General features: G+C 36.2%; 1 protein-coding gene across 4 annotated transcripts in view; it reads left to right on the top strand.

Annotated features, from left to right (window-relative positions):
- PNPLA4 (patatin like domain 4, phospholipase and triacylglycerol lipase) overlaps window positions 1–21614 on the top strand; it is a 32885-nt gene extending 11271 nt beyond the window's left edge. For 2 of the 4 annotated variants that reach the window (XM_082278931.1, XM_082278933.1), the window contains 5 exons: window positions 737–831; window positions 996–1131; window positions 4406–4471; window positions 9420–9572; window positions 11468–12309. In XM_082278931.1, coding sequence (XP_082135057.1) covers window positions 737–831; window positions 996–1131; window positions 4406–4471; window positions 9420–9572; window positions 11468–11599 — 582 coding nt within the window. In that variant the 3' untranslated portion in view covers window positions 11600–12309. Of the gene's footprint in view, window positions 1–736; window positions 832–995; window positions 1132–4405; window positions 4472–9419; window positions 9573–11467; window positions 12310–20697; window positions 20772–20907 lie in introns of those variants that run through there. The other 2 variants (XR_014226309.1, XM_082278932.1) reach the window with 2 other exon arrangements.
- The last annotated feature ends 5949 nt before the right edge of the window (window positions 21615–27563 follow it).

The raw sequence follows: 27563 nt of genomic DNA, 5'->3' as shown, positions 1-27563 counted from the left end.
TGTTTCAGCATGTTATGGCTGAAAAATAAATTATACCAATTCCTTTACTGTCCCTTTGGAGTTGGTATGACTCACACTTCAAGCTATTTTCCTGCAGTCATTAATGCTGTGCATTACAGCTTGTGTAAAAGGTTCCTTGTGCAGGAATCTGTTGCCTGGTTTTCTGCAGTGTCATTTCTTCCTATGTCATCCATCATAGTTTTCCATTCATTAAATACTTCTATAGTATTTTATTAATAAAATATGTATATTTGTTAGTAGCTTATTTTTTGTATTAGTGAGAAGAAATCATTGTAATTTTTTTTCTTTTTTATTGCTTATAAGCATCTTAAGGTACTTGTGTCTGGTTTAAGTTCTGAAATAGACTTTAAAATAAAAGGTGGCTTTAGACTTTGAACTAAATGATTGTTCTTGTAATGGCATGGTCTAGGGAACTGATTATTTAGCAGTGGTAGTATATAGAAAAATAGCCTTTAACTTTCTTCGGTTGTTAAAGTGGTATCCTTGTGAAAGCTTATAATTTTTTTTTTTCATTAGGGATTTTTTTTTCTTATAAATTAATCCTTAGAAAAGGATCAACGTTTCGTTATGCATGTCTTGTTGCAAGGGAAAATATTTCAGTTTGATCTAATAACTGTTTTTTTAAAGCTTTAGCCTCTAGTATATTTTAGGTACTGCAGTTGAACATGCTTCCGATCACTAAAACATCTTCATGGTTATTATTTTCCATTTCCAGAAATGTAAGCACTTTGCCTATGGATTTGCAGAGGAAGTCAGAAGATTGAACTTTGGTGCTGTAACACCTGGTTATGATTTTATGAAAACACTTAGGTACCTATCTTAATCCTTCTGTAAGGTCATTTTTGTGTTGAGCTCTCCAAATGCAAATGGAGAGGGTGCATATTTCTTCTTCGCAGTGGGGTACTCAGCCCTAATGTATTTGGAAGGTTTTTAAATAATGGTGTGAGTAATGCTGAGCATTTTCTTTCCTCTAGGGAGGGCATAGAATCTATTCTTCCTTCTGATGTTCATGAGATAGCTGAGAACCGGCTCTACGTGTCGGTCACTAACTCAAAGAGTGGGGAAAATCACTTGGTTTCAAATTTTGCATCCAGGGACGACCTCATTCAGGTAATAAAGTTGAATGTGGCAGTTGTGAATAAAAATGCTGGAGTTTCTTCAAGGCTTAAGAGTATATTATTAATTGTACGGTAAAATCACTGGTTTACTCAGGTAACCACTTGCTACAACCATAATATAAACAATGTTTAAAGCAGGATTCGATCCTATAGCTTCAAAAATTTTGCTAAAATTTATTTGGTGTTTGTGTGTGTTTCCTTCATTGGTTATTCAAGTTCTACCTTGTAGGCAAAGTGTTTCTAATAGTAACAGGTAACTAATTGTGCAGTATATGAGAACACAGTAGAGAATCTCAAAATGTTGTAAAAAATTTGCATCTCTTTCTTCACTGATACCATTATGTTTCATCACAAAAGAAAATAAAGGAAGTTTAAGAAAAATTGAACAATTCCTACAGGTGCTTGTGGATAATGGCTATAATGTAATGCTAAGTACTGTATATAAGCTGCATTTTAACTGTAGCTGGGAAGATTTTTTACTGCCCTTCTCTTCATCTGAATGCCACATTTTAAATTTGGATCAGGATAAGCTGATGTGAGATGGTAGAAGCAGTTCAGATGCTTGTAAAGCAAGTGTTCTTGCTAGTGGCTGATCGTATCTTAGTGGAAGACATACCAAGATATAGCAGGATAAAGGAGGAAATAGAATAAGAAGGAATTCCTTCTTTCCCTATCGTCGTGGATGCTTAGAGCAAATAAGAGATTCTTTACTGTTATCACTTTTAACAAGTGTCATTTTTTTTTACAAAATCTCAAAGTGTGCATTGGGAGTTTGCCTTTAAAGAATAACCTTTAAAATCTTGACCCTGTTATATTCTACGTGGACAGTCAGTTCTCAAAATTTATAGGACTTCATCATGCAAATATAATTATGCAAAAAGTTTATCTGAAGTTATGCACTGTTATTTCTAGCTATAGTATCCACCGGTAACAAGCATGGAGATTATTATTCTTTTCATTTATGTGTTTTTGCAGTGAAATCTTCTAACCTTGAGACAACTAGAAGCATCAGGATGACCTTGGAAATATGTACATTTTTACTAGTATTCAATAGTTTTTTCATTGATTTAGCCATTTCTGTTCTATTCTTTTGTTCTCTCTAGTAGCAGTAGGTGGGTTGGAATAATAGTAATAAAATTACACATAACTGCTCATTGGAATGCATTCATATTGTCTGGTCTTTCACAGAAGCTCACAATACCTGTTTTTGTGCATGCCTTCAGCTCTGCCTGTATCATGAGTACAGCTGTCTGAATGTTGGTGGCTGCCACAGGAGCAGGGAGGGTTGAGCTTGTTAGGTTATTTTATTGTATCGTGCCTAGACATGACCTACACGCAAGGCATGGATAAAGGTACTGCTGGGCTGACTGTTTTATAAACAGCAAAACTTCTGTACCTTCTGCCAGAAATCTTTCAACGTCATATGGATTTGGTTTCAATGCTTAACAAACAAGACTTATGGTTCCAAAGGTTTTCATAATGGCTAAACTGAATGTATGTTTCTACAATATTAAGATTTTATCTGTTTTACTATTCCTTGTGGACTTGGAAAGGCAGGTAATAATCTCCCACTTTTGAAATAGTCTTTCCATATGTGAAGACAATCATCTTGCATCAGCATTCATAGATTTGTAGTTCTAGAAATGGAGGTGAGGGGGAAGAGAGGCCTGATTTGTGTGTTTGTGAGGGAGCAAGGCACAAAATACTGATAAATTTAGCTTGAGAATGTAAGGCAGTGCCTAGAAGTCCACACTGGTCTGTTAGTGCTAGGGAAATACTGAAAGCGTTTGTTCTTCAAACTTGTCCTGCCTCTCCTCACTCTGGAGATCTCTGGAGTGACTTTATAAGAAGAACAACTGCTTTCTGCAGTCCTCTCTTGAAATGAATTCAGATGTTGCAGGGGTCACCTGGTTTTGACTCTATTCCTTCAATAAATCTTTTTTTCCCCATTTCTCTTAGTTTAGAAGGGCCAAAGTTACTGAGATGGAGTTGAAGAGAGGAGAAAGGGTGTTGGGCTGGGGAAGAAGCGGACATTGGGAACTTTGGGAACCTTGTCTTATGCTTTTATGAGTGAAAGGCCTGTTTGGTAGAGAAAAGCTACAGTTTTGCATAAGGGAACTGAGAGAGCCTTTTTATCTGAGCTCAGACAAAGCTCCACATCACTAGGAAAAGAAACAGGCAGGAAAGCAGTTCTCAAAGTGAAAGTTGAAGACTTCATATACATATACAGTGTTAATTAAAACTTATTAGGGGAACAGAGGTGCTTAATACTGAAAGTAGCTTAAATTTTGTAAAAGTAAATGTAATTCCACCCAAAAAAGCTCCAGCACTTTCTTCCATAATCTCCATGGATTGTGATATTTTTCTGCAGCTGATCATCTTTCGCACAGTGTATACACCAGTTTGTGACCTGCTTCTGTTCCCCAGATTGGTCTTTCATGCCACCACACAAGCGTGTGCATATTCACCCGATTTAGCTGTATGAAAAATTCTGACATACTGTACTTCGTCCACGCATTTGCCTCTTCTCCTGGAAATTCTGTATACTGATTGCTTATGTATATGTGAGTGGATACATAGGTATAGAGATACCCACTCCCTCATAGGTATTGCTGTGAATGGATAGGACGGTATATGTGTGTGCAAAGCTGTACATGGCAGAAGAGGTGTCCTCGTCTAAAAAAAACCTTAAAAATCAAGAACAGCTGTAAACAGCAATGAAGCCTTACAACAGGGGAAATAGTATTTCGTTAATACTTGAATGTATTAAATAAAAACATTGATAAAGGTATGCATATGTGAATTTTCAGGATGTTTGTGGTATTTTTGAAACTTTGAAAATCTGATTTATTAGGAAAATAAACACTATATTAATATTCTAACAGAATGACTCGGTCAGCTTCTTCTTTGACAATATACTGCTTTTTTTCAGCATGTGCATATTTAATTTCTTGAAAACTGTAGATTTACTTCACATTCTGCAAAACTAAGTTCATACTCTTGAATCACATTAATCATTGAGTTAATTTTTGATACTTTGTTTTGAGAGTTGTCACTGTGAAGTCATAAAAAGCCAAACCCTGTTGAATAATTTAAATCACATTTTGACATACCACAACAAGAAGACATTTTGAAATGACAGTGGATTTATGTAAAACTAATATATTGACTGGTAAATATGTATGAAAATATGTATTGGTTCTAAATTACTTTGTTTCCTTTTTTTGATTTTTTTTTCTCTATTCTTTCTGCTTTCTTCTGTCTAGGTCCTGCTAGCAAGTAGTTTTATACCAGTGTATGCAGGAATTAAGCCAGTGGAATTTAAAGGACAGGTAATTTTTCATTAAGTACCAGCTTTCTTTTTATGTGTTCTTCATTTATGGTGTAATAATTTCATCTTAAGGGAAAGGAACTTCAATACCATATTTTGTATTTCTTATAAGAAAACATTTTCACAGTTGTCTTTACTCCCTCTAGCTCCAAGAACTCTTTTTTCTTTCTTACATAAATATATTAACACTTTAAGAATAATTTTAAAAGTATGGAAATGGCTATTTCTTCTTTCTGAGAAATATATGATACTTCATTTCCCCATTCATACAAATGATGCCTCTAGAACCTTTATAACCTCACAGCCCCCCTGCCAAAAAGCCCCACAAAACCATATGTATTTGCTGCTAGCTAGGTAGTCATTATATCAGAAAGCTTGGCAGCTTTAGAATTATAGATACAGCAATACATATCAACTGAAATATTGGAAGGGTTTAAATCAGTATTGTTTGACTGTTTGACTGTATGGAGACTGCTTGCAGCTTCCCAGGGTCTGGAATTTTGTTAATTGGAGTCTATATGTTGCTTGTGCAATTTCAAAGGGAATATATTGCTGTCATTAGTTAAAGGGAAGAAAGTGTCGTTGTTAAATTTCTTGTGGTATTCTTTCAATTACGAAATTGAAAAGTTGGCTCACAGTTTTGTCCAAAAGTTATTTAAAACCCATTTTACTGAATGAACTATTATGATTTGCATAGCCATTGTAGTATTTAATGAAGCCTTTGTAAATTTTTTTTTAGCCTTCTAATATTTTACTGCAGCCTTTTTTCTTTTTGCATTCAAAAGTTAAATCAATGAAAGTTTCATGGAAACTGGTTCTTCTGTTACTTGAAAGCTTCTTGTCATTCCCAAAGCTTACTGCTCTCCTTTAGTGAGATTCAGAAGAGGCAGTGTCTGGGATGAGGTTGCTTGCATTTATGGTTACTTGTTAGAATAATTAGTTCTGCATGTCTGCCCTGCCTTTTCTCATACTCTGTAAAGCAGTGCATTTGTGAATTGGGGAATTTTTTGGGGGTTGGTTTTTTGTGGGTGGGTTTTTTTTTGTTTGTTTGTTTTGTAGTTTTTTTTGAGAAAACTGTTGCCTGTAAATGCTTTTGATTTGCATTCTTTCGTCCCAAATGTTTAGATCTGGGTGAGAGCTCTCACTTGCAATAGCATTTCTTTGGTTTGGAATAGTGGGTAATAAGGATGTGTGGGTGTGTTAGCAGGGGCCCCAAAGCACACATTGTAGGGCTGCATACATGGGATGTACTCTCATGGCCCAGACATGTAAGCACCAAGTCAGTAAGGTGGATTGGATATGGATTTGGGTCTGCAAGGTCACCTATCATATAGCACCATATTCCAACTTTACTGAAAGTTTTACTGTAACAGACCAGGTCCTGTCTGTCTGTCTAAGGTAACTTCCTCAGGCCATGGGTTCATGGCAGCACAGAATCAAGACTACTGTCTGCTAGCTGCTTGAGTCTACTGGCCTTATCTGTAGTTTAGAACAGTTGATCTGGATCTTCTCTGGGCTGTATGTGTATTCATCTGCACACACATCACCAGGTCATGCAGGAGTGTTTCTAAAATGTATTTCACTGTTATCTCTGCTGTTACCAGCTACCATTGTGCATGGCAAGTAAGGCAGTGTGTTGCACTTTTGTGAAATGGTATCAGAAAATAGTCAAACCTGTTGCTAGCCTGCCCATACACCTACAGAGACTGAACCCCAGGGTAAACATTGCACTTTAGTTTTATTTTTAGCAAGAGTGTTTTTTGGGAAGCATTTGGCTTCACAGGAGATTAGCTAGTTTACTTGTAAGTGTGCATGCCTGCAGGCTAGACACTTGGGATGAATAAGCTAAATTTTGTGTTAGTAGGGACAGAACACTGTCTGCTCATAGTACGTTTTCTTCTGATTAATGAGCCGAAAAATAATTTGACAAAAGAGGAAGTCTAAGATGACATATGAGAATTTATAGCCTTAACCAGATTGGACTAGTTTATTACCAGGGCTGAGGATTTTAGGTACTCTGGGACTAAGCTTCCAGTAACACTAGTGCAAACTTGCTCCATGTGAAATGATCTTTCTCTGACTTGGTTTTGTGTCCTTTGAGTCTCTGACAAGGTTAATTTTCAAGACAGATAAAGATCCGCAGATGACAAAGTTAGCTGTGTCTGCTGATGAGTCTGTAGTTGGTGTGACTGTAGTTCTCATGGAATAGCTTTGTAAAAACCATCTGCTGGTAAATGGGTAGGTTCTGTTAGTCGAGCCTTGATGTCATTGTCTGCTTTGGGTTTCATTGCAAGTTATTTCACAGTTTTCTCTGTTTTTGCATTGTACTAGAGTATTAGTGAAACTCATTTAGAAGCTACCAGGAATTTGCCTCATCAGCTAAGAAGCGTTTTTCAAGAATTGATTAGCGAAGTTAAGGGAAGCTGGTGCTTCACTTGTCTTTTTGCAGCAAATAAATGTTTTATAAATTTTTTATAACTAGGAGACATGAGGGACTATAGTGCTAGAATATTTTTGAGTGAAAAACAGTTGCTCTCAAATTCTCAAAAGAAAGTAACAGAATCTACAGAAAATCGTGCTGAATTAACAGCATTGCTCATGCCTTAGTAAATGTTTTGATTTTCAAATAAGTATTGAAATTACATAAGGGGAGAAGGAGAAAACATAAATAATCAGAATTTTTAAAAATGTGAGAACTTTTACGTTTTAAACGTATTAAGTTTTACTTGTGAAAAAAACATCAATAATGTCTTTTGTTATGGTGTCTTTGACATGGCTTAGACAGGGATCCCACTGTACTTTTCACTGTAGGAAACACAACAAAAAGCCACTTAGGACACCAAGAAACATTGCACATAAATAATAATAATTTACTATTTAGAGACAGACACAAAAAACCTTGGTGCTAGAAGTGTTCTGGTATGTTGCAGCTTTACTCACAGCTGTTGCAACAGTGCTGTAATGGGAGTTTGACAAATCTGAAAGATAGCTGTAAATGATCCTGGAATTTTATTCTCTGACTCCTCATTGAGAAATTTGATGTTTGTGCAAAGTGAAGGAATTCAGTAATATATTATGGGTACTGATATCAGCTAATGTCAAGAGTCAGGTACTATAGCATATAATGAAATAACAGGATGAAGAGGGCCATAGAAACTACTAAATATTAATATTTGTAGCTTAGATTTTGAGATCAGGAACATAAAACTGATCTGAGAGAGTGAAGAAAAGAGTGGTGTGGGTGGACTGTGTATGCAGACAAACACACGAATGGATGGATGGATGGGGAGGGAGAGAGAGAGAAAAATAGATAGATACTACCACTACTCCTTTGCTATGTATCTGTGTGTTAAAGAGTGACTCAACCTATCACCAGATACAGGAGTTCACAGGGGAAGTCAAATGTGGCCCTGGGAGAAATCTGTGTAAAATTAAAATAAGGTTTGCTTTAGAGTGAGAGTAAAGGACACAGCTGAGAGGGATCTATATAACTGATGGATCTCAGAGAATCCCAGGGGCTTCTGAAGAACAAACACTGTAACTGGCTGTATAGCAGTACCTACACTGAGAGCTAGTGTCTTGCCAACAGCCAATAATTTACTTTTTGTGAAAGGGTTTTTTGACTTGGGTTTTTTTGGTTTTGTTTTTGTTGATGTATGTTTGTTTTTTAAACTTGTGTGACTAAGTTCCTGTGGTGTTTTCAGGATTTTTGATGCAAAATTGGTATTATTTTGCCATTTTACGATGGTCACATAGAGCATCACTTATGTCAGGAAAGCAGTCTTTTGCTTGATTGGTGCTGAAGAATACTAGTACAATTTGCCATTTCTTTTCAGTGGTCTGTGTAAATGTAACTTGAGCATGATATTCTGGAGGTGAAACTCTTAAGAAGCACTGAGGTGAATCTTACTATTTCTTACAGCATTTCAACTTGCCTGCCTTTGCGTGTCTGCATTAGTCTACATTTTACATAGTTAATGTTTGTTTCCTTTATAATTAGTGTAGACAAAAGCACTTTTTCAGCACAATTAATATGAGATACAATCACCTACTTTAGGATAAGGTGAATCACATGCTAGAAGTGTTTTCTCTCCCTTGATGATAAAGGAAGTGTAGAATTACTAATTGCCTTTAGATGTGTAAAGTTCAGTGAGATGTGTCTGGTCATCAGACCTCACGTATGATGTCAGTGAATCCATCTAACCAGCAGACTGGTGTCAAATTTTGGGCTATGCATGTAAGCACAGTAAGAAATAGGAAGATATAAATACATTAACATCAGATGTCACAGCGCTCCTGTTTATATTGGAGTGGAATTTGGCCCCTAGATCTCATTCTTCACTATACTCAACTCCTGCAGCAGACTTAGGTCTGCTCCCACTTATGTGATAGTTGTTCGGCTCCTTCCCATCTTTACTCTCCACTGCTGCTGCTGTCTTCTGTAGTGGATGTAAGAAGACATGAGGCTCTGGAAGAAAAATCATAGAAGAGGAGAGGAATCATGTGTGGTTTAGCTTGTGCAGTGTTTACCTGCACATACAGATTGTACAGCTTCTGTTGTCAGTCAGAATAATGTTCTAGAGAAGTATACATTATTGGATATGGTTTATGTGTAATATTAACAGTCTTGTCTTTTCCTGTATGTGTTGAGAAAAATTCCATATGGGGCATTTTATTTTTTAATTAACTAAGAAGTCTTATAAGTGGCTTGATAAATACCTTACACACAAATCTGCACATTATGTCAAATGCTTATTGATTCAAATCTCTGTGTCTGTATTGTCAGTTCCTTGATAGTTGACACATACTGAAGCTTATTCATTGTATTCTTAGAGGGAAACTTGTAAGTTTTCTTGAGAGTGGAGGAGGCAGGGTCAGCAAGGGCAAGGTATTGCATTATGATCATACTGTGCTGGTGTTATTTTGAAAATATTTCTGTTTTCCCATAGAAGTGGGTTGATGGTGGCCTTACCAATGGCCTTCCTATCTTGCCTGTTGGAAGAACTGTGACGATATCTCCTTTTAGCGGTCGATTAGATATCTGTCCACAAGATAAAGGGCGTGTGGACCTGTATGTTAAGTTAGCAAAACAAGATATGATGGTAAGTTGCTTGTTTCTTAACTTAAAAACGTTAAATAGTACTCTTGCAGTTATGTTCATATTGAAGTGTCTATTTTGTGCTTATATATTAGCTTATGTAAAGTTTTGGCATCTTCTGTTTTGCAAATGGAGGTTAAACCTTTTCTTAAACACAAGGAAAGGAAAATGTAGAATAAAGAAGAAAGTTTGAAAAGCATTGATCTAGTACAAAATTGAGCAAATTATAACAGGCTGTTCAGTGTAAATAATAGGTTTGTGTAGTGGTTTGCTTTACATATCAGCTGTCTTTGACTAGGAAAAATGTTTATAGAAAAAAATAAAGTCGAATACCAGAGGAGAGGAAAACTGCACAACATTTCTTCATACATAATGAAATCAATTGCTCTAACTGAATTTAAAATGCAAGTTTAAGTTGTACATTTGAAATGGTATATACAGTGACTTGTCACTGCATTGCTCAAGAGAGCTTGTGAACATTTGTGACTACAATGCTTTTTCAGAAATTCTGTTAGATGTTGCAGAAACATTTCTGTATATTGAAATATGAGACTGATTTTTATTGCCTCCTTTTCATTGTTGACATTGTGTCTTTGCAACCTTTGTCTCACAAACTTTAACCACAGTTTTGCTTTCTTCAATGTGCTGAAAGAAAATCTTGAATAGTGATAGACTAGTGGTCAATAATATTCCATTAGAAAGAAAGATTAACAATAATTAATACTTTTTTAAACTTTCTTTGTAAGCAGTTTTTAATGTTTTTTTTTAATTTTACCAAAATTAGTATTATGTAATGCCTTTCTCAATTGGACCAATTTTTGAATCTTTATGATGTTTCACAGAGAGGTATTAAGCATGGTAGTACTTTGTAAAGGTCATAAAGTATGAGATTATTGATTTCATATATCTTGGAAATTTATGCAATCACTGTATATTTCTTGGTTGTGTTTTGTATCTAGAGGATGAAAAATGAGCTGGTGATTAGTTTAGTTTAGAGACAGAAAATTAATTGCACAGTTCAATTGCTTCTGGGGTCATGTGCAAACTCGTGCAGAATCCCAGGCAACATTTTAAACTATTCAATTTGAAGCACCTCTGCTTTTAGGGCTGTAAAAATGATCACGAAGAATAATTTCATTTCGGCAAATTGTGGTTGTATAAATTAAGAGTTGTACATCTTCATTTATCTATTTTGGAATGTGAATAGTTTTCCATCTCTCCATCTCCTAGTGTCAGAATTTGAATAATTGCTTCAAATAATGAAGATGATTTTGATACTGTTTTGCAAATTTGTTTATAATAATGTGGCTAAGTATTACATTATTTATATAGACAAATTGTTCAGAACATTATTAAATCTATTTTTAGTCTGTTGTAAACAATTTAATAAAGTCTGTATTCAAGAATAAAGCTCCAAAAGCTTTTTACATGATCAGAGTGACCAATTAAGATGCTGAGTAGTTCTTCAATTGTTGGTAGTACAAGCTACATTTATACTCATATGTTAAACATTGCCTGGGAATGTTCCCAAGAACATGGTTGTTTGCACTAGTAAGTTGTCAAAATATTTCCTTGCACAAGTTTAACATGTGCCAGCTACCACTCTGCCAGACAGTTTTGGGAGTGTTTCCAAAGTTAAAAGTGTTTCAGAAACTTTGGGCAGTTTTACAGGCAGACAGTCTGTCTTGGATGCTGTGAGTTTAATTCTGTGTGTGTGGACTGTTCATACCAGTTTGTCCTGGCACTCAGCAGTGACCCTGGACTTGGTTAATTCCTGGTGTAGACAAAGCCATGCTGGTCTTTTCATTTTACATATGCTCCATGAAGCAGATGACAGAACAGTCACATCTAGGTAAGTTGCATTAATAAACTAATTTATAGCTTCTTGCTCTGTTGCAGCTGTCTCTGGCCAACCTAGTAAGACTTAATCAAGCTTTGTTCCCACCAGACCACGAGAAAATGGAATCATTGTACCAAAATGGCTTTGATGATGCTGTACGCTTTTTATTGAAAGAAAACTGGTTTGAGTAGGCAGCTCAGAGAAAAAGTAGCAAAACATGATGGCTGCCAAAACACAGCTACAGGCATCCTAGAGAATCTCAGGGATTGCTACCCCAGTTCATGTTCATGAAAGTAAAAGTCCCAATGGACTTGCATCTGCTGCTGCTGAGAAAGTATCAGCTGCACTTCACAGAGCTGTATAAACATGTCAGAACGGGAGCTGGGCGTGCCTGGTGGATGTCTTGTTTTGAGGAGGTTCCACTTGGATTCAGTTTGCTTCAGCTGGGGACTTGAGTGTGGGATTTGCAAAAAGCTTGTGTTGTCATAATTACAGAAATTTGGAAAAGTCTTTTTCAGTGTTATTTTAGAGGAGAATTGGTGTTATAGCATGAAAAATTAAAATCTGTATTATTGACTCAACATAATTCTGCATATTAGTTCTGTGTATTACTTGGATGCTCATAGTGTTACTGATCTAAAATGTAACTTGCACTGTTCTAAAGGACTTGAAAGTTAAATACTAGCCACAAGAAAATAAAACATTTGCACTCCTACGTATTTTTTCACATTAAAAGTTCTTTTTTCGGTGAATGTTTTCTTTTAAAATTTTAAATACTACCTGAATTTTTTAGAAGAAATGTGATATAAAAATAACTGTAAAGAAGGGTGTAAAAAATTGTTATATTTATTACATTTTCTTCTTTTGCCAAAATTGAATAAATATATTTTCCTGAAGCTTTTGTCAAGAGTTCATTTACATGTTCCTTGGAATGCTATAACAACCTGATTATCTACTGTCAGTCTACTGGAGAGTAGTTGATGAGACTCAGCAGGTAATGAACTCAGATTCATGTATCTTGTTATTGTAACATTCACCTTGCATTGACTACCTTAAGTTCAGGATTTCCAGTCTCACTGCCTGACGCGCTGGGTGCGGGGGTGTGGAAAGAGCGTCGCGTCCGTCCCGATCGCGTCCCGCCGGAGCTGCTCCAGGGGTGCTGTGCCAAGGCGCTCAGACAGCCCCTGACACACCGGAGCTGGGGGACACTCACAGCCACTCTCACACACAGAGCCGGACAGCTCCTGCGGCATCGCGGAGGACAGACAGATGGGAGGGGTCCTTTGTATGGAGTTCCGAGGGGTTTATTGAGGTCCCCACCTGAAGGGATCCAGGAACAAAGAAGACTGAACACTGACAGGGCCGGGGTTTTATCCAGATCAGCACCAGGGGAGGGGCAGAACATCAGAGCCTATCCTTTGGGGGCCAGGGAGTGGAAAGGGCGTGGGGTGACAGGACAGTGACCAGTGGGAAAGGCGAGGGGTGGAACAAGGGACCCGGGAACCAGTGGGGTATCAAGGAAAGGAGAACTATTTAGAACATGAACTTAAAAAGGGTAAAAGGGTCTTAGAGCTCTGAGCCTGCCCACCAGTGGACCCCTCCACTGTTTTGGGGCTCTTGGCTTCTTGGTCATTCCTGCAGTGGATTCAACCAATGCAACAACTGCCTAAATGCTAAAATCCACAATTGTTTATTTAAAAGCAAAGAGTGTTTGGTTTATAAGTGTGAGGTTTAAGTTGATTTATGAATAAGTAAAAAAAAAAAAAAGTAAAAATTGGAGGTTGAATCAAGCATGTATGAAATTTTAGAATTCCTACAAACTGAAGAATGTGGTTAAGAAATAAATCTTTTATAGCTGTTTGAAAGCCTCTTCAGCAAGTAACCACCAGATTTATATTAATATTTAGATTGCATCACATTAGGAATCATGTGCAGAGATTGAATTATTTTATTACTGTTTTTGATAATGAAAGAAATTAAATAAAAAGAAAAGACTGATGTAAAGCACCTTAAATTCATTTTAGAACAGCAACCATTTCTAAATGCATGAAGTTCTATATACAGTGATAGTTATATACAGGATAGCTTGCATGACTTCCAGATCTTAGGATAGCATTTTTGCATGTAAAACTGAAACAAGTTACCTTTGTAACCTGTGCCTTGCTCGCTTGTATTCTCATTTGTACAGAGGATAGTTTCCAGCATGAATTGCAGTAGTAGATAATACTATTAAAAATAATCTCTTCTTTGATGCTGATCTGCAATGGTCAAAGTCTCTGATTCAATGGTAACATCTCTCCTGGAATTCTGGTGAAGTCTTGAAAAAGCTCTTTTTCACTTAGAGAAACTGAGAAATCTAACAAGATCAGATCCTCTTAGACTTTGTTTCCTATTTACAGTAGTTGTATTCTTCAGGGAGTGAATATGAGCCTTTTTGAATGGAGGAAGACCAGGGTTTTTTTACCACTTCACAAATTCTTCAGTTGATATGGATCTTTCCTAGCTAATTATCCTGGCTAATAGCTGGAATTTTTTTGTTAGAATGTTGTAAATCGGATGTGCTGAAAAAGGATCCTTGCCACCTTATTTTCTCACAAAATCCTAAAGTATTAGAGAGCCTTCTTTAACAGGTCCTAAATAACTGGAGTTGAAAATCAGTTAGTGATCTCTTCATCAAAATAAACCCCAATGAAATAAATGAATTTTTAATTTCAAGAATACTTCTTAGATAGATTCTGTTGCTTCTCTTCTTTTAGATGTGTTTTACGTGTAGTCCTTGTGTGGCTGAAGGCAAAACCTGCAATCATCAAAATTTTGTCTTCTGATGGACGTACTACGCAAATAGGCTGTGCAACTATTTTTTAAAAAAAATGTTACTAATATCTTAAAAAGCTGAAGCAGATGAAACTTGCAAAAATTCATACCTACTTTGTACCATGATGCTGTTGATAAGTGTTGCAATGAAGATGATTGCAAACAGTACTTATAATTTAAATAGAAGGTTCCATTTCTGCTGAAACCTTACTAGTTCTGTGGGCTGTGTTGTCTGGGAAACCATTGTTTTGATTTGTTTGGTTTTTTGATTCAGATTTCATGAATTCTTTTGAAAATCGTTAGTACAAACACAGTCAAATCTGGAAGATGAGACAGGCTAAAGTAATACTTTCTCACGAGAATGAACATTTTTTTTTAATTACAAAGCACCTGTTAACCAGTGGTTCTGTGATTCTTTGACTTACTGCAGTAAATGTATATTTCATATAAATATTAATGTTCTTTACAATACGCATTTAAAAAACAAAATATAAATTTAAAAAAAGGGTATTTCACACATCTAATATTAAGAATTATTTGTGTTCTAAACTCATTCTGAATTCAGTCCTGATGTTTCATTCTGTGGTAGGCTTCCATAAAAATCCATGACATTGCAGACTGGAACATAACAAGTAACATCTTTGCTGTTGTTGTTAGATGATAGAATATATTACATATTATGTTTTTTCAGTTCCTCAGAACGTACTGAATTCTTAACCTTTCAGAGTGGAAGTTTATGTCCAATTCTTTGGAAGCAACTTTCAGCTGTTTCTGAGAAGCTTGTGAAAAACTGCAGAAATCACACTGACCTTCATTTGAAGGGCCATTGATCTGAAGTGGAGGCAGTGTTATCAAGCGGAAAGAAAAGAGCCCAATTTAAGTATATGAGTTATCTGAATTGGGTGCTTTTTAAACACACCTTCTAGTTGAGTCTGCTGGATTAGGTATGAACCCTTTTCAGTTTTTGACAAAATGTCAGATCTGAAAGGCTTTCCTGAAGACATTGACCTCTTTGTGCTTTGTGTACTTGGAGGCAACTTTGGTTCAGTGACTGCTGCCTTCAGTTCTTTTCTTCGAAGAACTGCATCTGTGGCTCAGACGGACTTCACACCTCACATCTAAAATTATGGAATTGCTACATCTCTGCCCTTAAAGCTCTATATTAAATATATAAACATTCCATGTATTTAACCCAATTTATAATTTTACCTTTAAAATGACGAGTTTGGATATAAATTATAAGCAATAAGGATTTTATTCTTAAAAGAGTTTCAAAATAGGAAATTTGAAGTGCTTCTGAAGAGATAGTTTTGCTGGAAAAGAAATTAGCTACATATTTACACCCACAATTAAAATTTGATTTACTGACTCTGGAAACCTAAATATGTATGACCGAAAATGGAGTCAGTTCCCAGTTTAGGTAGAGAAGGAGGGAAGACCATTGTTTACTTCCCAATGTCCAGATAATAACAATAATAATTTTTAAAAAGATACTTCATAACTGTTCTTCTCTACCTGAATACTCACAGTCAATCTTTCCCTCTGAAAGTCACATTTCACTTTGTCTAAATGTGTTAGCCAACACTTTCACCAAAAGGAAACAAATGTTCAGATAAATTTCTTAAAATTATTTGGCATCTTTACTGTTACAGAAAGGAAGAATTTCAGAAAAAAAGGCTAGTGATGAAGCTGAATCCAGTGAGCAGCGTGTATCAGTTCTTAGAGCACATTTAAAGTATAAGGGTGTAATCACTCATTTTATTCTATGAACTGTTTCCTTTCACATATTTACAATTGTAAGCAACTTTGAAACACAGTATTCAGCTTGCAGCATTTCAATGTGAAAAAAATCCATTTCCTTCAAGTCACAAATACATACTATGCTAAGGTTGCATTTCCTGAAGTACTATGCAAATTATGATAATCTCTTTCTATGTATCTTAGTTGTATTGTTGTTATTTCCTTAGATTCCACAACTATTCTACGCACTTTAAGACAAGTTTAAAACACACATTTTTAATCCAAATAGTTTCTGTTACAGTCCCAGATATGGCACATAAGCCCTACAGCAGCAAACTGTGTAGCTTATCTACTTGTCAGTATTATTTTGGTAATTAATATTTCTTTAAAAACATAGAAGCTAGCACTTTTAAAACCACTTTAGGTATTTTCATTATGTTGGAATGAAAATGTGCATTACAAGATGGCATAGCTGGCTAAATAGCTAAGAGTGGAAGGAGTTGCAGGGATTTGTAAATGTGGGGGATAAGTAAGGAATTAGAAATAATTCCTGGGAGCACATGAGGAAATCCTCTCTGACAATCTCTTATTACAGTGGACAGATACTGTTTTACAGAACTGCATTTTTAAAGCACAGAAGCTGCCTTAACCTGGGTGAAAACAAAATTGTAATTGTGTGCTTTTGTTTTAATTAGAAAAAAACCCCCAATTCACGTGGTCAGATATGTTGGCATTGAAAAGAGTTTTGAATACCTTTAGCTTTCACAGTATTTTGGTGATAGTTAACATACATTAATGCTCATGTCATTTGTAGCTGTGTGGAGTGCAAAGTTCTTTAACTTGAAATAAATACATGAACAAGAAACATTCCAGGTTAATGGAGAGATTTTATGTGTTTCTTTTCTACCTTGATAGAAGTAGCATCACACATGCTCGTATCTCGGTTACAACTGCACACACCTTCTTTTTCATATCATCTCCCTTCCAATGTCACTTAGAGTCCTTATTACTGACATATCTTCATATTCTTGATTAAACCCATTATTAACTGGTCTTGATGGCTGGTCATAAATCCATTCACTTTGCATGGTAGAGCTGCTATCTGTATTTCTCTTATTCTTGCATTTTGTATGGCACTGGTGAATCTGTTGCAATAGGCACAACAACATATATTGTTAGGCAGTAAAAATGTTTCCATCAGATACCTCATCTGTTTCGAGAACAGATGGCTGACTTTACTGGGATATCAGTCCAGTGTTTATTCTGAATTGGTTTGAAAGTTGTTACACATATCACAGTCAAAATGAAAAGTGAAAATACTGATTTTAACTGCACCTTAATGAATTGTCAGACAATATAAATTACTACTATTTTTAGTAGTAAAAATGTTAGTAATAGGTAAGCTAAGTTACTAATACTTACGTAGTTATTGTTTTACAGCTTATTTGGTTCTAACTTAATAAACAAGTGGAATATAGCCAGATGTGGGCCATTATGATACAGCAGAATAATTACGATCCCTTTTGGTTTAAAATTATTTAGAATGAATATCTTACAGTGTTAGATTAATTCAGTTAAGTAGTATCTTATATGAAGAATTCTAAGCCTTTTTAGGTAGCAGAATAAGGGTGATTCATATTGTACTCAAGAAATGGGCTGAAAATGTGTCTGACGGTGTACCAGTAGTTTCATGTAATGCTTCTCCAGTTCCCAATATTATCCTTCAAAATGTTTGTGTCCTGTTGCTTTTGAAAAAAATAGGGCATGGGAGTGGTGGGAGAGACATTTTCATTGATTCTTGATTCTTAGGTGGTATAGACAGGGTTTTCTGGAGATAGATGTCTTCTGGGGAGGATCCCCAAGCGAGCACTTGTAATGACACAGTTGTCAGGCACAGGTGTCGTTGGGATAGTGCCTTGCTGTGTCCTACTGTAGACTTGGAAGTCCTGAGAGTGTTTGGCAGAAGTAAGAAGCAAGGCAACAGCTGAGTGGATTTTAGACTCAGAAGAGGCAGGTCAGACTTCTTTTTGAGGTGTGTACAGAAGCTGCCTTTAACCAGTCATGACACACTGGATTTAAGCAGTGGACTGTAAGGGCCAAAGGACCTTTGAGTCATGCAGTTGCACTTTCATTAGTTTACACTCTGGTTTTTACACAATGTGCATTTTCATGGCAGGAAACATTTGTCATTTAGTAAACAAATGACCTTTAAAAGTTCCTAACTTTATAAATTTCAGTGTTCTATGTGGTAGGTTGAGCCCGGCCAGCAGCCAAGCATCTACAGAGCTGCTTGCTTGCTCACTTCTCCATCCCCATGGGACTGGGGACAGAATATGAAGAACAAAACCAAAACAACTCATGAGTCAATATAAAGAAAATTTAACAGGTGAAGGAGAGAGGGAAAAAGAAAAAAAAAAAAGAAAGCCAAAAACCTAACAAAAAAAACAACAGAAATCCCCCACAAGTGATGCAGGGGAAATCACTCACCATCTCCATCCAGAAAAGCAATGCCCAGCCAGTCTCTGAGCAATAGGTAGCTCAAAAACATCTCCCCTACCCTAGCTTTTATTGTTGAGCATCTCTTGCCTGCTCCCAGCCTCCTCTTTGGAGCAGCAGAATGAGAAACAAGGAAAGCCTTGATGCCTTTCAAACACTGTTCAGCCAAATCACTGCTGTGATATCAACACTTTTAACCACAAATCCAAACCAGCACCATTTGGGCTGCTATGAAGAAAGTAAACTTCATCGGAGTTTACTGCTGCTGCTTGCTAATTGTGCTCACAGTGATTAATTTTAGGAGAGAGTTGGTTGGCTCACCTTGTATATTCAGATTCAATACGTCCTCTGTCAGGCTTGTGCTGCTGTTGAATTTTAGCACGGTTTGACTCTTTACCACATCTCTCTCTGGCATGAGTTCACTGTGCCACTCAATACTCATATCTTGTCTCCTACTGCCTGAATTCTGTGAACATTTCTTGTTTTGTTGTGGCTTTGAGGTAACAGTACTTAACAACTGGTTGTTAAAGAAAACAAAACCCAAACCTTGACCTAAAAGGGCAATCAGATACTGTAAATATCTTTGTAATTCTTGTAACTCATGTCACTGGTGCAGAGTCTTGTGATAATGAAGTTCTTGGCTGTCTGGCAGTATCAGCAGAGAGAGAATGCCATAATACTAGAGTCAGTAACACTGAAGTAGCAGTACCTTTAAGCAGCACAAGCTGAGAAAGAGAGAACAGTCAGGATTTGGCTCTCTGAAAGATCCATCTCTCTAGAGTAAGAAGAGCTTACTGGTTTAAAACTCTATTGATTGTTCCAGAGCTGAACTTTGTTCCCCTAAGCCTGTGTAAGTTTGGTACCTATTCCCTCTTGATGCAATTTAGTACATGTTTCTTAACTTTTAAGGGACTCTACAATAGTAACTTTGAGGAGAGATACTGCTGAAGCAGAAGGAGTTTTTGAGGTCTCAAATAAATTATAATTTTGAATTACACTTCCAGGTACAGACCTGATAAACACAAGTAGAGCGTGTTTAGGGTTAGGCAGGAATGTAGTGTCATCCGTGCTTTCAAGGACTTGTGATGCTCATTTGCCTCAAGTTATGGCATAGCTTAGCTGGCTTCAGCACAGGTTAGTTTGCTTCCAAATAGTTTCATTTACATGAAGGATATTACCAAGTAGGATCAAAGTAGAGCTATTCATTTACTTGCTTTTTAGGATTTGGTTCCATAAAAAGTACTCGATTAAAATGATTATGAAGTTTTTCCTGAAGTGGGGAGCAGAACTACAGCTAGAAAAGAGTGAAGGATTTTTAAAATACAATGGGAAGCATACGAACTCACCCTAGTTTTAGACATTTTTGTATACAAACAAATGGTTTTTTGTTCTCTTGCAAAAGTCTTTTCAAGTATTTCAGCTCTCAGGGTGCTGCACTGCTGGCCAGGTAAATGTCCACCAGTGGCCCAAACCAACTAGTGGGTGGAGGTGGGCAAAAAGCCCTGGTACGGCTGGTTAGTTGGAGAGAACATGAGTAAGAAAAAAGATGAACAGAGAGTGATGTGTATCCAGAGGAGCTCATGAAATTAGGAGCTGGTGCCCAGAAGCATGAAACAAGCAGGATGTGTTTCAAACTACTGATCACTTTAGGAATTTGTTTTCTCTTTTGTTTCCAGGTAAAAGTAACGGGATCAGCCAGCAACATAGAAAATAGCTTCCCTGTTTTCAGCAAGCTCAGAAAAAGCCCCCTTGTAATTAGTCTGTACATCACGGCTTCCCTTTTTTTTACGCCATGCCCTCAAAACATTGAGGGCTACACCTTTAACTCTTTAGTTAACAGAAAATTTACCTGTGATTTTACTTAATCACAGGTAAATATTCAGGCTAATTTGCTTATTGTTTCTTTCCATCAGAGGACACTACCCATCTTTAGGTTTGTATTATTTCTTTTTGAAGTTATTACTTACAGCAAAAGCTATGATAACTGTGGTGATAAAGATGGTGTATCCAAGAAGAAGGAACCAACCCCACCAGAGCTCATCTGATGTTGTACAGTCTTTGCATTTCAAATCTGGAACAAAGAGAAGGAAAATTAAGTATTTGAATAGAAATTGAATAAGTATTTGAGATAGAAAAAATCAGCTTTTCTGATAAGATTTCATTTGAAGAATTAGTGAGAACTGACCAAAAAGCACAGCTGTCTTTGTTTTAATCACATTTTCTTTTACTTTTTTTTCAGGAGTAAAGCTTCTCAAGAGAGATCTCATCTTTTTTTTACTCCAGACATGAGATTTTTGAACCTGTTGTAAGTTACTTATGCAATGGAAAGTAAATAAGATTCTCTGTATAGTAGAAGTGGGATATCTGAAAACATCTGTAATGTAAAAAAGCAATGTAAATGATAATTATCTTACCAAGTCTCAACTTTTTCTTCCTTTTTTTTTTTCAGGCTAAATCAAACATATGCTTATGGTGTAATTGTCAATAGAATTTCCTTGATCTCTGTGGTTTTTTAGGGACTCTGAAAAATTTCTGGACAATATACAAAATACAATGTGAAATCTGGAATGAGAGAACTGCTTTGTGGCATTTTAGCACTTGCTAACCTGATTTTCTGGAAAGTTCACATGAAGAAAATTTGGCTCATGTGAAATAGTGTATCTCAGTCACTGAGGCCAGATGCTCAGCAGCGTTGTGGAAATTCAATTCATAATTAGAAGACGGGGAAAGTTTATAAATTATTGAAAAACATTTTACCAGCAAATGGAAAAAAACCTCTGCTTCCACACATCCCTAGTCCTGTGTACGCTCTCTAAAAAACTCACACTGCTGTGTGATTTTACTGTACATATTTTGGCAAACTGGAAGAGAAAGTAAAACCTTCATTTTTCAAGAGATCATTTGTTTATAAAGACTGAAGAAAATTATAAAAATGGTTATCAGGGGCTTGGTTTGGGTGTTTTTAAGTTTGGCATAAAGACTCAGCAAATGTTTGTGGAGGAGATTAAGAAAAATCATTAAAATAAATATATAAATTCAGATGCCATATATTTTAATATATAAATATTCAGAATTGTATAAAATATATAGTCACTGTTCCACAGCACAATGAACTGAACTGGTTTAGATCCACAGAAACTCACAGTCACTGAGAAGTCTGTCCAGCTGTATAAATAGGTAACACCAAACAAAAGTTGTGCCTACCCCACCCTACTCATATGATTGTACACTGCTTCTTCACACCTTTCTTCTGGCAGACACAAGCAGTGGGAGAGAAGGCAGAAAGGCTGAAAGAAAATTTATTTCACCTTGCACACATCAAGTCTCTTTTCTGTCACTCCCTTTTCTGTCACTCTCAAACGCTCCTTACCATGCACAGTCAGTTTGGTGCCATTTCCACACTTGCCCTGGATTTTCTCTGTTAGCATCACATCACAGAAATAGGAGTTACTGGTGTTCTGGTCAACGTTGCTCAGTTTTAAGATGGAGAATCCCCTGAGGATGTTTTTTGTAATGTGCACCTGTGGCCCTCCTGTGCTGGGGCTCGACTGTAGACTCGGCTGGTTGTGGCAGTCAGGCCCTTTCCTCCAGTACACGACTGGCTCTTCGTTCTCATCACTGGGGTACTCAAACACACACAGCATCCACACTGTGGAGTTGAGGAGCACGCTGGCATCTGCAGGGTATTGCATGACCGACAGCTCTGGCCTGCTGCTGGCTGTGGGGTGTAAATAAAGCACATACAAGTAAATAGAGGAATGCTCTCGTCAGAAGGGTGGTCTTGGCCAGTGGAGTGCATGGGTGTGGCTGACACACGGATATACAGACAGCCACAGCTACAGGTGCATACAGTGAAAGGTGCACTCCAGTCAAGCAAACAATAGTTTTGCTACAGCCTTACAAGAAACCATAAAACCAGGTTTCCATTGTAAATGTCCTTGTGTTTGTAAAATTACTTTCAAATGAAACAGGTTTTTCTGTTAAGGGTTGCATATGCATTTTTATATGGAGTATAAGAAATTGGAAAGTCATGAGTAAGAGCAGATAAAACTTTGTTTAAATATATAAGAACAAATTAACAAGAGTTTTTAAATATCTGGTTATTCCTGTTTTTATATAGGCATTCTTTTCAGACTTTTTGTCATTTCTTAGTATCATAGAATGGTTTGGGTTGGAAGACACCTTAAGATTCCTCTAGTTCCAACCTCCTGCCATGGGCAGGGATACCTTCCACTAAATCAGGTTGCTCAAAGCCCCATCCAACCTGGCCTTGAATGCTTCCAGGAATGGGGCAGCCACAGGTTCTCTGGGCAACCTGTTCCAGTGCTCCACTGCCATCACAGTAAAATATTTCTTTTTAATATCCAGTCTAAACCTTACCTCTTTCAGTTTAAAACTGTCACCCCTTGTCCTATTACTACATGCCCTTTAAAAGGCATGTAGTTTGAACATAAATACTAAGAAATGAATTTTCAGAAATTACTGGTCTTTATTGAAAGAGATTCCTGAAAGCTAATATGAAACACTTTTTAAATTGATAATAATCCAGAAGAGTTTCCAGGCCTCACTTTTAATTTGGGTGAAAAATAAATATATTAAAACATCAGTATAGCACATCAATAGCAATATTTCACTACCCATGAAAAACCAGTCTCACGTCAGTTGAATGAAGGCAGGGTAGATAACTTTGTGAAGGGAAAGAGATGATGCATATCTGAAATACCCTTTGCATTTTTATCAGGCTATAAAAAAATAGTCCCAAATAACTACTTTTTTTTAAGTTCTTTAGTGTGACACCTTTGAAAGTTCTCCAAGACACAGTTTTATAAAAGTCCTGAAACAATATATTGTCCAGTTCAACTAATTATAAAAATACCAACATAGATATGGACCCATGGTTTTTAGGTTTTCATTCAGATACAACTTAAATTTTGTGTCAGATGCATTTTTAATTTCTATCTACGCTTTTAAGTATTTTTATACTTTTTTTTTCCCTAACTTTTGCTTTCCTCCATAAAACAGCAGTTTGAAGAGTTTAAGGAGTAAAACTGAGCAAATGACACTTTCATCCTTGATTGCTAAATTACATTCCCTTCCTCAATCAGTTAGGGCTTGGTGAATTCTGGGCTAAAATAAATAAACAAAAAAATCCCTACTTACCAAAGTGAGTGAAGTAAGTTGTCATAATTAATATACCAAATTGCATCATTTTCTTGGGATTGCTAATGCAGAGATTTTAAAACCTCAGCCGAGACTACTGATAACACAGCTTTCAGCAAGTAGTTGAAAAGCAAATTCAAGCTCTGCTAAAAACATGTTTTTAATCTTGTTTTTAAGGGGAGGTTCTTGTGGTTTCATTCACTGTAACTATTTCCCTTTGTACCACCAGACATCTTGGACATTGCAACATATTAGCTTCCAATATAGTTTCTAATTTAACTCCACTGGGATTATTTTTACATTCTGAGAATTTTCTTCAGATGACTAGGAGTAGGATTGGTTTTGTATAGCAGATTTTCTTGAAGCTGCTCATCTCAAAAAAAACCCCAAAAACTAAAACCCTCTAAGATTGGGAGCAGTGCCTATGATGTAATATAACAAAGTTTGCGGCAGACACCTAATTCTGATGCTTTTCCTCGAAGTTCCATTTGCACCTTAAACACCACATGGATGAAGATGACTTTGCTTTATCTAGTATTAATCCAATTAGAGAAGTCAAATGTACTACAGGAATGATTCAGAGGAAGCATTATTTCTCTTTGATGAAATGATACTGTCTAATTATCAACCTGCAATCCAGGACATGTGAGCATTAGCTGCCGAAAAGTGTAAGATGGCAAAGAGGGCAATGTATTTAACCTCCTAATATACACCTTCAGAATTTACAGAAGCCCACTAGGATAGCTGATGTCCTTGTAGCATCTTCTATAGACTTAAATTTCATCCAAAAAGTTACTCCTTGGCTTAGTTAAAGCTTGTTACCCAGCCTTGCTGCTACAGATTAAATGTTTGGGTTTGGCTAAGAGAGAAATTCCATGGGACTATCTAGTTTTGATCTGAAGGCTTTGAGAGACAGAGAGTCAACACACTGAATGGTCAGCTGCTGCAATGACTAATCACTGTCACCATGAACGGCTGTGCCTTAATTTGTATTCTGAGCTCTGCCTTCAGCTTCTCATCACTGAAACAGTTTTGCATCTCCTCTATAGCCCTTTAGTACCCTCCCTTTTTTATTTTTTAAGGTGATACTTATACATTATATATAGGATAATTTTCTGGTATTATTTTTCCAAACAAAAATTCCAAAATTTCTTGCAACTGTTATGATTTAAAGCTGGACTCATTTGAAACCCCTTTATTCAGGGTTAAAAATCTAATTTCTATTCTTTTATCCCTCCATCTTGTTTATAGATACAAGAATATTCCTCCACAGTCCTACTGGGAATTCCCTGTCAACTGATTTTCTATTTGAAATGCATCTTTTCATAACCACTGCTTTCTTATGTGGTACAGGAATATCACACATTCCTTAAACAAAATTAAGGCTACTATCAAACCCTCCAGCTTTCCAGTAGATGCTATTTAACTGGGTGGTAACTTTCAGGGGTGTTTTGTTAAACTGATCTTCAATAACTGATTTTATACTCTAGTAATAACTTGCACTTATGTATTAAAGAATTCCATTCTTTTAATTTACATTCATTCAAAGGTACATCCCAGGGAAAAAAAAAATACTAATTGTGTTACCTCATTTTGTTATCAGCAGATATACACATGTATTTCATTATTTTTACCAACATTTGAAGATAAGAATATCTAATTGGATAGGCTTCTTATTCATCATATCTGAAACTAACCAGGTTAAATAGAGAAACAAAAAAGAAAGTGCAAACCAGCAAATTTCCCGTTATTAGACAGTAACTCCTCAGATAACAGTCTACTTTTATCTATAAAATCTATATTTTGAAAAACAGTGATAAAAGCCCTTTAAGATACTGGATTGAATAGAAAAAAAAGAGAAAATGGATCAAAGACAAGCATAAATAAATTAATGAAGCTAGTCTAGGATTCACGTGTACATTTAAACAGCTATTCAGTATCTGAACAAACAGGGTGGGGTTTTTTTTGTTTGTTTATCCTGAAAATTAATTTCATTAATGATATAGCAACAAAGTTATTTTATACTTTAACTCAGTGTTTATCTCAGTATTTTGATTCAATGAATTTGGTCCTGGTAAAGTTTAACATGGTCCTAATAATATGTAATTGCAATAGTGCCGAACTATACTACTGAGTAGAATTGCAGGCTAAAAATAAGCATTGGGTTAGTGGATGAATATTCAGAAAACAGAAAGGCTTGCCTACAGTTGTGACTAACTCAACCATTAAAAATTTCTATTTTAATTGCTTGAAGTTTCTGTGTTACTAGTATACAAGGCAGAAAGTAGGCATTATCTTTCTAAAACACTAGAGAAAATTACTAATGAGCTGAAATCCTGCCATAGCCTCGAGGTTTGGCTCACCAAGATCTATGTTCATACTTACAGACAAGCTTGTGCTTAATTCTTTTTCTATTCATTAAACATGTTTGAGAAGAAGCTGTGTCCCATAGGAGGGATAAGCATGTGGCATAAGCACTTTCAGGAAGAGAAATCAGGTGACTTTTGTACTTAGCTATGCAAGTGAAACTTGTGGCTGAGAAAACATGATGACAGATTTGAAATAATAAAGAGTTTAAATAAGATGAAATATAAAAATGCTCTTTTATGGCATAGAGTAGGAACTATTAAAATGCCCTTGAATAAAAAGTGCTTTTACTCTCTAGCACAGGAGAGATATTAATCTTTAAATATTTTATATTTTCCCTGTGCATTGAATGGCTGACAGTGAAGATTTTAAGGTTTGAAACTTCGACCAGTCAGGAAATGGGCAATGACATTATAAATCTTAAAAAGAAGTGCATAGCTTTGAGATCCCTAAGGATCAGGGGATCAGTGTGTAGATCTATTTCAGGACCATCTCATGATGATGAAAATAAGAATTGGGTCTATGATGATATTATAGAGATACCAACATATAAATACAATCGCATTTAGATTTTCTGTCATGTCAGTCCTGTGTGGTTTCTTATTCCAGCTTCAACTGTAATTCCAGGGAATTTAGAAAATTGAGTCTGATTACTTGAAAAGTATGTTTTTAATTTTCTGCTTAAATAAGGATTAGATTTAGGCTTATAAAAAATGTCAATATATACTAAAAAGGCATTAATTCCACCTTATTATTGTCCTCCCACAGGATTGAAGAAAAACATGGATGTATGTAATGAGTAGACTGTAGCTCCTCCATTTTTATTTTACACTATCACTTATGTGACAGTTGAGAATGTAACTGAGTGGCTGCCTCACTGCTCTGTGGTTGCAGTCTGGAGGAGTGGCATGATTATGTAGTGGCTAAATGAAAAACAAGTATATAATTTGTTTTGATAACAGTATACCAAGAGATGATAAAATAAATGTTGTGCTAATTTCCAGCTGGAGAAGTAAAAAAGGATAACAGGACATGAGGGATGAATCAGTCTCAGACAGTAATAACCTTTACCAATCCTCATTTGGAGGTATTTGTCTGTGAGAAGCAATCAAGCATTTTATGAACTCTTTAAAAGTGGAGATGGATGTGGCTGTATGAAATAAAACAGTGCTTTGTAGTTTGACAGCTACCCCAAAACAGCTACTTTACAATATAAAACAACTTAAAATAGGCATCTCCTTAGCATATGTTAAACAAGTAGCATAACTTGCATTCAGTTTATTGTTTAGGTTTATTCATTAGAGTCCAACAAAGCAGTCAAACACAATAAAATCTTAATGGTGAAAAACAGCAGACCTCTGGAATAGCAGCTCTGGTAAGGGTAGAGACCTTTGAGAAAGATGAGGCAAGAATGACACAGATGTCATGGATCCAGCACTGGCTGATGATGGAGGATGTGATTTGTTGCTGCTGAGTGTGTATGGCCTCAGGATTTCTCTGTGTTTTTTACTCAGGTGTACAAGGTGAGAGACAGTTACAGCAATAGCACAGACTGAGAGAACCTACCCAACTCCAAAG

Source organism: Coloeus monedula (genome assembly GCF_965178545.1).
Source record: "Coloeus monedula genome assembly, chromosome: 3".
In the NCBI taxonomy this organism is placed as follows: Eukaryota; Metazoa; Chordata; class Aves; order Passeriformes; family Corvidae; genus Coloeus; species Coloeus monedula.
The sequence above is the reverse complement of the archived record's forward strand: the minus strand, read 5'-3'. Positions and strand labels throughout refer to the sequence as shown.